Source organism: Erinaceus europaeus, chromosome X (assembly GCF_950295315.1).
Source record: "Erinaceus europaeus chromosome X, mEriEur2.1, whole genome shotgun sequence".
In the NCBI taxonomy this organism is placed as follows: Eukaryota; Metazoa; Chordata; class Mammalia; order Eulipotyphla; family Erinaceidae; genus Erinaceus; species Erinaceus europaeus.
Window position 1 is genome coordinate 99,455,899 of NC_080185.1, and position 15,160 is coordinate 99,471,058.

A 15,160-nucleotide genomic window follows, 5' to 3' on the forward strand; every position below is an offset into this window, starting at 1 on the left:
CGGGCCGAGATGGTGACTGGTGTTAGTCTACCAAGCTCGACCCTGAACAAAGCTCAAACCATACAATTTATAGGAATTCAGACTACACTCAGGGAGGGGGAACACATCACCTTACCAGCCTATATCCAATCATTTCAAACTTAGCAAAAGCCTGATCTATTCAGAGCAAAGCATGGGCTAGTTTTAGACATCACACCAGACCAATAGGTCCCAGCCAAAGTGGGGGTCACCACATTTTTTTTGTTCTTTATTGGGACCACTGACCATCTGTTTGCAATCTATCAGGTCATCATTTGTCAGGCCATTTTTAACTGTCTGGTAACAGTATTCTGTTGCAGAGGTCATGATGAGTCCTGCTCGCTGCAGGGTCTGTCAAAATAATTGATGGCCTCTTAGGTTCTGTCGTGGGGAAAAGGGCAAGGAATTTTCCACCTCACTGGGCAGGAGGGCAAAAAGCAACTATATTTAAACTATTCTTAAAACTCAAACTCAAAAAGCAACTATACTTATAACTATTCTAGAGTTACTGCCTCTCACAACGATAAGCCAGAGTTTAGCAGTGTTCTGGTTTAAAAAACAAAATGCAGGTAGAGGGTAAAGCATGCAAGTGGCTACAGTGTTTTAAGTCTCAAGAGGGCCAACAAAAGCTATGGATTCATCTGACATCTAATAAAATTTCTGAAGACACAACAGGAAAATAACACAAATGAAGAGTCATGAATAGGGCAGGGGTAGGTAGCATAATGGTTATGTAAACAGACTCTCATGCCTGAGGCTCCAAAGTCCAGGTTCAATCCTCCACGCCACCATAAGCCAGAGCTGAGCAGTGCTCTGGCAAAACAAAACAAAACAAAACAAAACAAAACAAAACAAAACAAAACAAAACAAAACAAAAACTTATTTATATAAATTAAATACTTGTTCCACCATGGAAGATTTGAAAAAGTTCCTTATTTCTGGGGGCTGGGTGGTGACACACCCGGTTAAGCGTACATATCAGCAAGCACAAGCACCCAGATTTGAGCCCCCTGCTCCCCACCTAGTGGGGAAAAGAAAATCCTTATTTTCTATAACTGGTCCATCACTTTGATAATCACAAGGGTCCTGATAAATTTAATAGATGTGCAGTTTAAAGTTTGTTGCTTGGGGGCCAGGTGCTCAACACCTGGTTGAACACACATGTTACAGTGTGGAAGGAACCAGGTTCAGGTCCCTGGTCCCCACCTGCGGGGGAAAGCTTTGCAAGTGGTGAAGCAGGGCTGTAGGTGTCTCTTTCTCCCTCTCTATCACCCCTTCCCTTTCGATTGCTGGCTGTCTCTATTCAATGAATAAATAAAGATAATAAAAAAATCTTTAAAAAATTAAAAAATAAAAAAGATAAAGTTCGTTGCTTGCATACAGAGGTGATCTATCAACTACTGTATCTTCCCGCTGTCAGAATTGGCCAGGCAGCCAGGTGGTGGTGCCTACATCACCATGCTCAAGGACCCAGATTCAAGTCCCTGGTCAGTCCATACCTGCAGGGGGAAGCTTCACAAATGTCTCTTTCTCTCTCCCTCTCTAGTTCCCCCTTCCCTTTCAATTTCTCTGTTGCTATCAAAAGGAAAAAACAAGTGGATGGCTTTCAGGAGTGGTGGATTTGTTGTGCTGGCACTGAGTCCCAGTGATAACACTGGTAGAAAAAAAAAAAAGAACAAAACTAGCCATATAACCACCTAAAACCAAAAAATCAACCATGACTAGTGTCCTTTACTTAGGTTAGTGGCGTTAAAGTGAAGAGAGGCTCAAGTTACATGGAATAGCTGGATAGTCTCTGCTCCCATAGTTGAACAACAAGGATGATGTTGAGGGGGCAAAAAACGGTAGACTATGTCAGGATCCTGAGCTATTTCCTGTGGATTCTCTATATCCATCTTCCCAACACACATCAGTGTAAATAAATCCTTATGCTAGATTTGGAAGGTTTCATTTGCTTCTCTCATCTCCTACTCTTCTGCAACTCCAGTTATATTTATTTATTTACTTTTTTTGGGGATAGAGACAGAGAAATTGAGAGGTAAGTGGGAAATCAAGAGGAAGAGAGAAAGAGAGACACCAGCAGCATTGTTTCACTGCTTGTGATGCATCCCCTCTACAGGTGGTGACCAGGAAATTGAACCGAATGGGTCCTGCACATTGTGACATGTGCACTCAAGCAGGTATTCCCCCCGTCTGGGCCCCTTTGGAACTCGTTATCCATGCTAAACATTTCTATGGTATTCTTTTATTCTCTATGACTTATTTTTTTAGTTTACATTCATTTATACACTATAGTGACTCTCTTCTTATCTGTTTTTTAGATTCACCAATTCAGTCTTCAGCCCTATCTAAAGTACTACACAATATAATCCTTAAGTTTTCAATGTTGGGTATTGTATTTCTACTTCTAGACTTTTCATTTGGACTTTTTTTTCCTATAGTTTACACTTCTTTGATTTGTCTTTTTAAGTGCCTAGTTATATTTTATTGTGCACCCAATGATGGATGTGTACAATTTTACATCCAATTTCAGGTGAAGAGTAGTGTTTTCCTCCTCCAGAAAGAGCATATATTTACTTCTGGAAGTTGGGTACAGGTATTAGTAATTCAAGGTCACCTTAATTCAATTTCAGGAGTTGAAGTGATTTTAAAATGACCTTTAGTCCCTATAAGATTAATTTTTGTTCTATAGGTTTTTCTTAGGGGTGTAATTCTTGCTATGCAACATTCACATTTCTGTCCTATAGGACTTATTAATGCTTGAGAGCCCAATGCTATATCCATTGCACCACCTCTCAGACCACAGGATTTATTAATGCAATAAAAAAATGTACTGGTAAACTCTCAGGCAATTTCTTATGCCTAGATGGTAATGGGAGCAATCAATACCTCTTTACCTTACATTATACCTATCACATGTTATCACACAATAGAATCCTGAAGTGTCATAGAGTGGCACTTACTGCTTTAGGGTCATCTTACTTCGGTGTTTTACCTACCTAGACACAGAAACAATTCTTTGAGGATATGGTTGGTTTTCTCAAGGGCATTTAAAGCCTCCTCATGTAATATTGGAATTGTTTATAAGGTTCTAACGTTGGCATTTAAAAAATCCTAAAAGATAACTTTTTAAAAAATATTTATTTATTTCCTCTTGTTGCCCTTGTTTTATTGATGTCGTTGTTGTTGGAGAGAGTAGGGGAAGACAGAGAAGGGAAGAGAAAGACAGACACCTGCAGACCTGCTTCACGGCCTGTGAAGGGGCTCCCCTGCAGGTGGGGAGCCAGGGCTCGAACCGGGATCCTTATTCAGGTCCTTGCGCTTTGCGCCAAGTGTGCTTAACCCGCTGTGCTACCGCCCAACTCCTTTTTTTTTTTTTTTTTTTTTTTTTTTTACTAGAGCACTACTCAGTCCTGGCTTAAGGTAGTGGGGGGGGGGGCGTTGAACCTAGGACCTTAGAGCCTTAGGCATGAGAAACTGTTTACACAACCATTATATTACCTCTCTCCCACCCCTATGATTTCTTTATAAATTACAATCAGATTTTCTGTCATAACCTTGGTTATCCATAATTTAGTAGAACCAGTAACAAAGTACAAATTATCAAGGAAAGAGGTCAATTTGATTCTGTTTGAGCTCAAAAGAATAAAGAATGAGAATCGAGGGACTTAGTATTCAGAAACACAAGAGTTCAGTTAACTATCTATGTAACCCAGTACAAGTAACTTCACCCTTTCATTTTACTTATAAGAGAGTGAGTGTTGGCACGATAACTTACCTAGGTAGTATACCTGCTCTGTCATGTGCCAGAAGTCCTCACTGTTTTGGAGGAAGCTTCAGTGCTGAGGATCTGAGTATCTTTCCATCTCTCCTTCTTTCTTAGTCTCTCTGTTTCTATATGAAGAAGTTGTCCCGAGCAGCGAAGCCCTAGAGGTAACAACAACAACAACAAAATCACAACCATAAAAATTAATAAACCTTTCAAATAGATTTTGGAAGATAAAATAGTATTTCAGTGGCCCAATGCCACTGAATGTCCCTAATACCTGTAAATGTGAATATGCTCCCTTGCCTGGCAAAAGGTACTTTCCAAGTTATGTTGCCTTAAGGATCTTTAGAGTCAGGAGAGCAGATGTGAGGATGGAAATAGGTCAGAGAGGAGAAAACGTGTTCAACTGTCAGCTTTTACGATGGGGAGAAGGAAGGTGTCATGAACCAAGGAATGCAGGCAGTTTTTTAAAAAACTTTATTTTGTTTGATAGAACAGAGAGAAATTGAGAGGGAGAGACAGAGAGATACCTGTAGTCTTCCACCACTCACGAAGCGTCTTCCCTGCAGGTGGGGACCAGGGGCTTGAACCTGTGTCCTTGTGCATGGTAGTATGTGTACTTATGAGGTGCACCACCACCCGGCCCCCAGGCAGCTTCTATAAACTTAGGAAATGTCAGAGCATTTAGTTGATCCTTAAAATAAACTGTGGAATAGGGATTTATTTTTAAATTTTCTTGGGAGTGTGTTGATGTCCTGGCAGTTTAACATTTCTAAGTCTGTGGACCATTGTTAACTATAGCATTAGCCACACTATTTTGATGGTTGATGATGAATTAATATGTGAAAAAAGCCACAGCAGTGGGCACACAACTAATAAAGTGCTTTAGAAAGATTGACACTAGGTGACTGCACCTTGGCTCAAAAGCCAATGAGATAAGCGTTAGGTCCCCCGCGCGGGAGGAGGGTGGAGTCATTGCGTCACAAGAGGCTGGGTTTGCGCGGGGAACGCCCGAGCAAAAGCAGGGGCGGGAGCTCACTTCTCTCGACGCTATGCGCCGCCGCAGAGCTGACCCGCCCGTCGCTCCGCCCCCTGGGAAAGCCCGCACCACCATGGAGGAGTACCACCGCCACTGCGACGAGGTACCGCCCCTCGGCTGCCAGCGAGCGACCCCTGTCCCCGCCCACCTCTGCGAGGGGTCCTGGCTGAGTGGTCTACCGGCACCAGGCATCTCCCAGAGCTGCGGTGCGGTGTCCTCTGGGTGCTCTCCTCCAGCTGGAGATCTGCCACACCCGGCTGGGTCCCCTCCTCTCCCGTGGCTCTGCGGGTGGGCTGAAAAGTTGGGGTAGTTGGGGCATCGGGGACAAATTGTAGCCTGCGGTGGGGATGTGAGGACTGGGTCAAGGATGGATGGCCTGATTCTCGGAGCGCAGAGGGGTGGGGATAGGCTGGCGGGCGTCGCCCTTCTGCAGGACTGGCCTTGAAACCGGTCTTCCAGGCTGCTGCTTGCCATCCACCACCCCCCGCCCGCCTTGACGTCCCCAAAGTAGGTGTGTTGCAGTCCAGCCTCGTTCTCTTACCTGAGTGGGGTAGGAGAGGAAAGTACTTGATGAATTTGGAATGGGCTTCGCTCTCTGGCTTCCCGGAAACCTTACCTCCCTCCCTCTCCCCTGCCCATGTCAGGCATTATCTTCCTGTTACTTACTGATGGGGACTCAGATTTTCTTAGCCCCTGACTTGCTCAAAGTTACCCCCCCCCCCGAAATGACAGATGTTCTCTTTGAGTCTAGATCTCTGCCTACACAACTTTGGTTTCACTTTAAACACAGGGGGATGAGACCCTTTTGGAGGCAGAATAACCCGAGACAAAGTGTGTGTGAAATAGTAGTAGTCTCCTGGTGGGGGCGCACCTTTATATAGTGTGTTATTAGAACAGTGAACAGGGCTTCTGGTCCATTGTGGCCCATCCATCTTTAGGATGTGGGCTCCTGTAGAAGTTAAAACGGCATTTAAACTGATTAGGTCTGTGATGCAAGGAACATACATACTTACCAGCTAGTGGGAAAGTATGGTCATTTTAGTAGAGACTTGAGGCAAAAGCAGTTAGTTCGCTAGTTCTCAGGCATATTCTCCAACAAGTACATCTCCTTACTCCCAAGAGAGTTCTGTACTACAGTACTTCCTAAGAAAAAAAATTAATCCTAAATTTAAAAAGTCTTTATTTATTTATTGGATAGAGACAGCTAAAAATGGAGAGGAAAGGAGGAGATAGGGAAAGAGTGAGATACCTGCAGCACTGCTTCACCACTTGCAAGGCTCTCACTCTACAGATTAGGACCAGGGGCTCAAACCCGGGACCTTGCACACCCCCTGCCTCCCCCAAGAATAATTTTTTAAGAGCGATTTTTAAAAAACCTTTATTTATTTATTGGATAGAGACAGCTGGAAATCGAGAGGGAAGGGGGTGATAGGAGTGGAGAGAGACAGAGAGACACCTGCAGCCCTGCTTCACCACTTGCAAAGCTTTCCCCTTGCAGGTAGGGACGGGGGGGGGGGGAGGGGGGCTGGGGACCAGGGGCTGGAACCCAGGTCCTTGCGCACTGTAACGTGTGTGCTCAACTAGGTGCGCCACCACTTGGCCCCCAGAACACATTTTAAAAGAAAGTTACATGTGTTTCCATAACCACTAAGTAGGATCTGTTTAGTGATCTACTTCCAAATCCTAAGGATGAAAAGGTCATAATCTGTAGTCTAGTTTTGAAAATAGATAAGAACCTTATTTTAAGGCAAAAATTTGTGAGTTTAATAGGGGTCAAGATGTGACTTTTTCATTGATATTCCTGATTACTTAAGTTATTTTTATTTCCTTGTTGGGCAACTCTATGGCTTACTTAAATTAGTTGAAAATATTTAATCTTTATTAAAGATAATACTTAATGTTAGAATGCACTCGTGGTTTTTATTTTTCTTGAACAAATTTTAAATTGTATAGTGAGATTTACAATAATGCTGATGTCCTAAAGCAACTGAAAATCACATACTGCCTCAAGTGTTTTGGTTAGAGTTCAGCCTTATTTCCACTAGGGAACAACTGGATGCTAATAACAGTTGTTTTTAAATTGGAATTTTTACAAGCTACTTCAAAGGAAAGGCAAAATTGTCATACCTATAATATAGCATTAAAGTAACATTAATTTAAATGAACCAGTATTGTCCTGATCTTTAATTCAGAACAGCTATATTTTTGCCTAGCATAAGTTAAAAGCAAAATTGAAGATGTTCTTTTAAAAACGTTCTCTTTTCATGGACTGCCTCATTTGCACTTAGCAGCAATCATTTCTTATTTTATTTCCATTTTTGTATTTACCTCCTGCTATTTTCTGACCTGTACAATACAGTGATTCTCAATCTAGGGTGTTTTTCATGATCCCAGTAAAGCACTTTTCAAAAAATGAAGTTGCCCAAACTTTGCCTCAGATTTAATGAATCAAATTTTCAAGGCAGGTAGGTGAGGAAAGCATTCTGCAACTTAAAAAGTGTTTGAGGTAGCATTAGCAGTCTGCCTACAGCCTGTGCCTCCATCACTGTCATCTCTTTTTTTAAAAAAATATTTTTATTTATTTATTATTGGATAGAAGAGATAGAAATTGAGAGGAGTGGGGGAGATAGCGAGGAAGAGGAAGACAGAGAGACACCTACAGCCCCTACTTCACCACTTGTGAAGCTTTCCCCATACAGGCGGGGACCAGGGGCTTGAACCTGGGACCTTGTGCACTGACTGTAAAGTTTGTGTTTAACCAGGTGCGCCACTGCCTGGCTCCTCTGTCATCTGTCTTCATCACCTGTGTAGGCCAGCCTAGTTTATTCTGTGCGATAGTTGCAAACAGAAGCCAGTCCAAGTCCTGAGTAGGTTTATCTTCTGTTTTCCCCTCACCCCCTAGGTTGGCTTCAATGCTGAGGAAGCCCACAATATCGTGAAGGAGGTAAGCCATACATCTTGTTCATCTGGAAGCTTGGTGAACTGATGGACACTTTGTAAAGCTGAATGTTGACTTTCAGTGCAAAGTTGCAAACGTTAGTATTAAAACAAGATTTGTAATCTGTACTCCCCGACTCATTATAGGGGTGCTTCTATGTTTTGTTGTATGCTGCCCAGCTTCTTGAGCCTTATCCTGAAAATGGTTAAATATTAGTCTAGAAGAATAGAGTTGCTGTACTCTGAAATTGGTGCCTTGTCTTTAAATGAAATAACTTTGATTCCAGTAGAACAAAAATTATTTTGAATGTTAATATAGAGATGTGTATACATGCATATATTATACATACAAATAAAATATGTATATGTATTACATAGAAGTAAAATATGGATGATATATATCAGAAACAGAACTTAAGAATATCTGGCTTTGGTTATTGTATGCTTTTTAATTTTTCATTTAAGTATATTTTTATTTGATTTTTAATATATTTTAATATTTTATTGGACAGACATCAAGAGAAATTGAGGGGGGTGGGCATAGAGAGGGAGAGAGAAAGAGACACACCTGCAGTACTGCTTCACTGCTCTGAAGCTTTTCCTCTGCAACTGGGGACCAGGGGCTTCACCCTGGGTCCCTGTGCACTCACCAGGGTGCACTACTACCTGGCCCCTTGCTTTTTAAAGCTAATACAATTAGAAAAAAGAACACTTCACATCTTTTAGATACTGATAAGATAGTAAATAAGAATATTAGGAAGACTATTTGTGGGCTGGTAAAATAGCTCACTTTGAATAGCACGCTGCTTTGCCATGTATGCAATCCAAGTTTGAGCAATATGGTCCCCACCATATTGAAGGAAGCTTTGGTGCTGTGGTAACTCTCTCTCTCTCTCTCTCTCTCTCTCTCTCCCTCTCTCCCTCCCTCCCTCTCAGCCTTTTATATTTCTATTTGAAATTTCCAAATTTCAGCCTGGAGCAGTGAACCCCTGAAGATGACAAGTAAATATTAACAAAATAAAAGATACACCCCAGAAAAGAGAGAGAATAGATATATGAACAGTATTTCTGTGGGTAAGGTCTTTATAAACACTTTTTAATAGTATAGAGTCATTTTTTTAAAAAAAAGATTTGACTTTATCTTTACTTATCAATGAAGAAGAGAGAGGGAGAGAACCAAAGAGAGCATCACTGGCACATGAGTGTCTGTTATGTACTCAGCTCCTGAGTGTGGCTCTGGGAATACAGAGCAGGTGGAGGACCCTCTTAACTATTGCACCTCCTGGTTAGTGGTAATTAAGAATGTTAATTAAAAGTAATTAGCAGGCTTGCTTACAGTGGGATCCACAACCCCATAATTTTCTGTTGTTTACAGCAAAACTTAGAGTGGTCCTTTAAATAACGTGAAAGAAGAATGAGTACTCTTAGTTTCCCATGAAGGAAAGGCAGTGTATATAGAGAAAGAATTGCTCAAAGGTTGTCAGCTCAAGAATGGTAAAGTCAGAATTAAAACCCTGTTCACTTAACTCTTCGTAAATTGGCATTCTTGTCACATTTCAGAATATTCTAGAAGATGAAGTTGAACCACTTTACTTTCTTCAACATTTAAAATATGATCTTTCTTTTTACATGTTATTATTGTGGAAGATTTCATATTATCTTACTCAAGATTCAGTATTTAATAAAGCCTCTACAGTTCTTTACTAATAATAGTAAATGCCAGCTGGATGTTTATGCATATATATTAAAATATGTTAATTAATTAATAAACTTTATTAATAAGCTGAATTCTATTAATGATTTTTATTATGTAGGTTCTATCACTTTAGTATAAGATAACAACAAAATAAGAGGCAAACAAATACTGTATGGTCTCACTTATATGTGGAATCTAAAGAAAAGCTGAGCAGAAACAGAATAGTGGCTGAAGGGGTGGGGGCTGAGGGGGCTGAGGGTTAGAGGAGAGAGGAAGGTGTCTGTCAAAGGGTGTAACCCTCCACTTACAATCTAAGGAAGTCCTGAGGATCTGTTATACAATATGGTGATAAAGTGAACAGTATTGTATTGTACACTAGGAAGTTGCTAAGTTGCTAACATTTTAAATGTTCTCACCACACACATAGTTGTTGAAGATGAGTGTGTTAATGACCTTTGAGGTTGTTTCTTGACAGTACATAATGTATATCAAACCCTCTTCCATGTATACAATTCTCTCTGTCAGTTATGTCTCAAAACTGGAAAAATAATAGTAGCCATAGTGATGTAATAATATCTACCATTATGATATGCTTACTCTGGCAGTCACATTGAACACTTGTGTTTGCTATATCAGCCCATATTCTTGACAACTTGATAAAATGAAACTTTTATCTTTACTACAAGGATTAAGTGGTTAAGTCACTTGCAATGGTCATTTAGCTAGTAGGTGATAGAGGTGATTTTAAAACCTAAGATTGTGATACTAACCAGTGCTCTTGAGTATCAGAAGTTGATGTAGGTAAGCACTGTGAGAAACGATTCAAGTCTCTTTCTAGAGCACCTGAGTAGTAATGTTGATGATTAATCACTTTTTGTGGCAGATATGCAATAATATAAGTAAGAATATAATTATTATACATGGGAACTACACTCTTTTACCGTGGTTATTATTATTGCTGTCATTGTTGTTGGATAAGACAGAGAGAAATGGAGACAGAAGGAGAGAAAGACAGACACCTGCAGACCTGCTTCACTGCTTGTGAATCAACCCCCCTGCAGGTGGGGAACCGGGGCTAGAAAAGCGCAAGGATCCTTACACCAGTCCTTACGCTTTGTGCCACATGCGCTACCACCCAGCCTCCAGGGAACTACACTTTAAAATTGGTTATGTTCTTTATTTCTAGTTCAAATACCAGCTGTTGTTGCAAAGCTATTCTTTAGCCAATTGCTATCACCATTTTAAAAACTCTAGTTCCACTCCACAATCCTCTTATGACATAATTTATCACTCTTGATTAATCTTGTGTTACAGAGTTCTTCTATTCGTTTCTTTGCAAGGTTGATAAGCTCTTTGCAACAGAAGCCAAGTCATATATTTATATGGCCTATAGTATCTTACAGAGTGAGGTAATGCATGCAGAAATGCTTTATTAATTCTTGAACAACTAGAGATTGTGCATGATATTTGCCTTATGCATATTTTCTAAGATATTTGGATTTTAAGTGTTTTATATTTTAATAAATTTTTGGTGCAGTTTGTATATATGTTGTTTACCTGTCTTCTACCTTTTCAGTGTATAGATGGTGTCTTAGGAGGTGAAGATTATGATTATACCAGCATCAACCAATGGACTGCAAGCATAGTCGAACAATCTTTAGCCCATTTGGTTAAGTTGGGAAAAGCTTATAAATATGTTGGTAAATATCCAAGTCCTTCCTCCCTGATTTACTTGTCTTTATCCTTGTGGTTCTCTGAAGTTAGGGAATGTAAATGAATGATAGGCATTGAAGTTGGATTCTAATTAGGTATAAAGAACTTCTAACTTATCAGTAAAGATAATAACTAAAAGATGGAGATTTTTCACTACTCAAAAACTATTAGAGCGTCCATCAGGTATCCACTTGTCCTTGATATCATCATCTTTGCCATTCATGTCAGTTATCTTTAAAGACCAGCACAACTCACTCTAACCTCACTGTCTTCCTTTCAGTAGCCCATGCCTCCCCACTTGTAGGGCCATGAAGTACAGTATTTGTTTATAAACTGGATTTTTTTTTCACTTTTGTGTCTGAATTTTGATCATGGGACAAGGCACATAATTTGGTCCAGACTTTTGCCTGCAATACAATTACCAAACATTGTATCAGTGGGTAGCAAAAAACCAAAACCAAAACAAATGAACAACCCCCCCCAAAAAAAAAAACAACAAAAAACTGGTCCATTGAGGTTAGAATCATGGTGGTAGGGGGTCGGGCGGTAGCGCAGTGGGTTAAATGCACATGGTGCGAAGTGCAAGGACCGGCGTAAGGATCCCGGTTCCAGCCCCCGGCTCTCCACCTGCAGGGGGGTCACTTCACAGGCGGTGAAGCAGGTCTGCAGGTGTCTGTCTTTCTCTCCCCCTCTCTGTCTTCCCCTCCTCTCTCCATTTCTCTCTGTCCTATCCAACAATGACGACATCAACAACAACAACAATAATGACTACAGCAACAATAAAACAAGGGCAACAAAAGGGAAAATAAATAGTAACAAAATAAAGAAAAGAATCATGGTGGTAGACAAACAAGATAAAAGAGACTTAAGAAAATTTTATTTAACCCATTTATTGAATGCTTTGTTTCCTCTCTGCGTGTATGCATGTGCACACACCCCTTCTGTACTTCTCTCCCCTCTACCTTTCTCCCCCTCCCTCTATATCCATATTAGGCTCTTAATTCAAACACATAGACATTGAATATCTTTTCCTTTGTATATGTTCTCATCTGTGGCTTTATTTTTAGTGACCTGTGCCGTGGTCCAGAGGAGTGCATATGGCTTTCACACAGCCAGCTCATGTTTTTGGGATACTACATCTGATGGTAAGAGACCCTAAGCTGATTCAAACAAAATTCAGATTGGTGTGTGTGTGTGGGGGGGTGAGCTGTGGCACACTAGGTTAAGCACACATATCACCTGGTGTAAGGATCAGAGTTCAAGCCCCTGATGCTCACCTGCAGGGAAGACCCTTCACAAGCAGTGAAGCAGGTCTGCAGGTGTCTATATTTCTGTTTATCTCTCTGTCTACTCTTCCCTCTCAATTTTTCTTTGTCAAATAAAAAAAATCCACATTCTAGTAAAAATCAGACTGTTTATTTAAATTCTGAAAAGATTTTATGAACTGAATTGCATTATGCCTAGTAACAAATATGCCTGCAGAAAAATATGAAATATGATTTAGCAGATTGCAGGAAACAGAACACTGGTGAGAAATGTATATATTTTCTCTGGTAGTTCTGATGTTTGTTATTTCAAAATCCACTCTTTTGTGTATTTTCAGGAACCTGCACTGTGAGATGGGAGAATCGAACCATGAACTGTATCGTCAATGTTTTTGCAATCTCATTTGTTCTGTGACAGACTAAAAATGTTCAGTCAAAGCCATTAACTTAAGATTTTGTCAGTGTGTCCTATCTAAAAAGAGTAATAGTTGCTTATTAATTTGCTAGATGACAACTGTGCAATATGCTTCAAAGCTATCAACAAAAGCTGAATATTATAAGCAAAGAATCTAATGGTAAGTGGACAGATTATTTCACATTCTGTATCATATCATTTAAATAGGAAGAATTTAATGTTAGTAAAAAAAATACAAAACATGGTATAACCTGAAAATACAATCTTATATTACGTTAGCTACATTAATCGTATGTACCTAAGGAGATGGGGAAATCTAGTCAAGTAGGTTAACAGTTTAATATGAGCAAAAGCCTGTCAGGACAAATGTGGAGAAAATAACTTAGTTCACATTTCTTAGTTTATTTCTTCTCTGCACTTAGTTGTACATATGATTTAATGGAAATAATTCTGTTCTTGCTTATCAACTAATACTAAAATATCAACTTATTTACTTTTGGACAGTTGTTAAATCCATCCTTTAAAATTTCATTTATTTATTTTATTTATTTTAATTTTTTATTTTTAACCAGGGCACTGCTCAGTTCTGGCTTATGGTAGTGCGGGGGATTGAACCTGAGACCTCAGAGCCTCAGGCATGAGAGTCTGTTTGCACAACCATTATGGTATCTCCCCCACTCCATTCTTTAAATTTCCAAATTCTTGGATTTACATTTGAGGATGGATGAAATCTATTTAAACAGAATTATAGCGTGTGATGCAAGGTAGAGGACTCTAACAGCTGCCTTTCAATTCACTCATTCTGTGTGGAGCATTCAATTTCTTTTTTTTTTTTTAATTTTTTATTTTTAACCAGGGCACTGCTCAGTTCTGGCTTATGGTAGTGCGGGGGATTGAACCTGAGACCTCAGAGCCTCAGGCATGAGAGTCTGTTTGCACAACCATTATGGTATCTCCCCCACTCCATTCTTTAAATTTCCAAATTCTTGGATTTACATTTGAGGATGGATGAAATCTATTTAAACAGAATTATAGCGTGTGATGCAAGGTAGAGGACTCTAACAGCTGCCTTTCAATTCACTCATTCTGTGTGGAGCATTCAATTTCTATTAAAGCATACATCTCTGCTAGGCATTAAAGGTATCAGTGTTATTCATAGTCTTAGATTTTCTGGTACCTGTTCAGTTAGACTACTAATATTTATGTTTTGGGGCAGTAAAGACTTTGAAAAGAGAGAGAGAAAAGGTGAATCTGGTTATCCATGTAGAAGTGAGCAACGTTGGAAGCACTTACTGCTGACAGAGAATTATAGATGTAATGTTAAGAATTGCTTCTAGCAAGTAAAAAATACATAAAACATGCAACTCTTAATTAAAGGCCTTCTTTGCAGCCTAACTATATACATATGCATTTTATCATTGCTTTAGTTACAACAATAAAACACTTGTAATAATCACGTGGGGTTCAAATTAAGTGGAGAAAATATACAATCACTAGCAGGTTATCAACTAACTGTCTCAGGGCTTATGAAATATCATTAAATTTATTGAGAAAGTGAAAGATGAGAAATTAGGGAACACAGCTGGTCATCAAATACGAAGTCAGTCTGCTATTTAACCTTAAAAGCAGATCCAACCTAGCATATTACCACTAACACTAGTACATAGAAGGAGTAGAACCATGATTCATTGCATTTTTTGGAGGAAAGAAAAGCTTAGTATTAATACTGACAAAATTAAGATAGTATTCTGGCAGAAATACTATGAATGTGTGATATTTTTGCTGAGTGACAGTAATTATTAAATGTCTAAGTAGAATTCTAAGGAAGTACAAAGTCAGAGTTTGATGCAGTGATCTATATTTTTGCCAAAAATGCTCATAGTCACTTCTGTTACTTTACACTGCTGGCTTTTGTGTCCTTGAAGATTCTATTAATGATCAAAATAACTGTCCAGTTGAGACTTGCTTTTGATTTTTGTTGTTGAAGCCTGAATTTAAAAGAATAATAAAAAATACCTCGTGAACTTGCTACTATCTACTGTTTCTAGTTAAAATATAATAAAGATTATCTTCTTGTGCTGTACTGTTTCTGGGTGATGATTGATTAAAGATTTCTCTAAGAAATTCTAAGTAGGAATGAGGAGAAGAAAATAATTATCAGACCCCATAGATCTATTGTACAGAATAAATACCATTAAAATAACAACTTGATCCCAGAGCTTACCACTACAGCATAATCAATAGCTTCTACTTTCAAATTTTAAAAATGACTTTAACATAAAATTTTAAAAGTGGTGGTCCGGGAGGT

At 39.4% G+C, this 15,160-nt stretch overlaps 1 protein-coding gene across 1 annotated transcript; it reads left to right on the forward strand.

Moving 5' to 3' along the window:
* Positions 1-4,809: 4,809 nt before the first annotated feature.
* DYNLT3 (dynein light chain Tctex-type 3) lies at positions 4,810-14,935 on the forward strand. Its single transcript, XM_007523214.3, has 5 exons — positions 4,810-4,929; positions 7,729-7,770; positions 11,036-11,159; positions 12,240-12,317; positions 12,776-14,935. The coding sequence occupies exons 1-5, from the start codon at positions 4,840-4,842 to the stop codon at positions 12,850-12,852; spliced, it is 411 nt and encodes a 136-aa protein (XP_007523276.2). The 5' UTR covers positions 4,810-4,839; the 3' UTR covers positions 12,853-14,935.
* The last annotated feature ends 225 nt before the right edge of the window (positions 14,936-15,160 follow it).

Bases quoted from the DNA above. Each gene is read 5' to 3' on its own strand.
- DYNLT3 (XM_007523214.3), top strand. From the start codon at position 4,840: ATGCGCCGCCGCAGAGCTGACCCGCCCGTCGCTCCGCCCCCTGGGAAA. The intron at 4,930-7,728 runs GTACCGCCCCTC...CTCACCCCCTAG, and splicing joins ACCACCGCCACTGCGACGAG to GTTGGCTTCAATGCTGAGGA. The intron at 11,160-12,239 runs GTAAATATCCAA...CTTTATTTTTAG, and splicing joins AAAAGCTTATAAATATGTTG to TGACCTGTGCCGTGGTCCAG.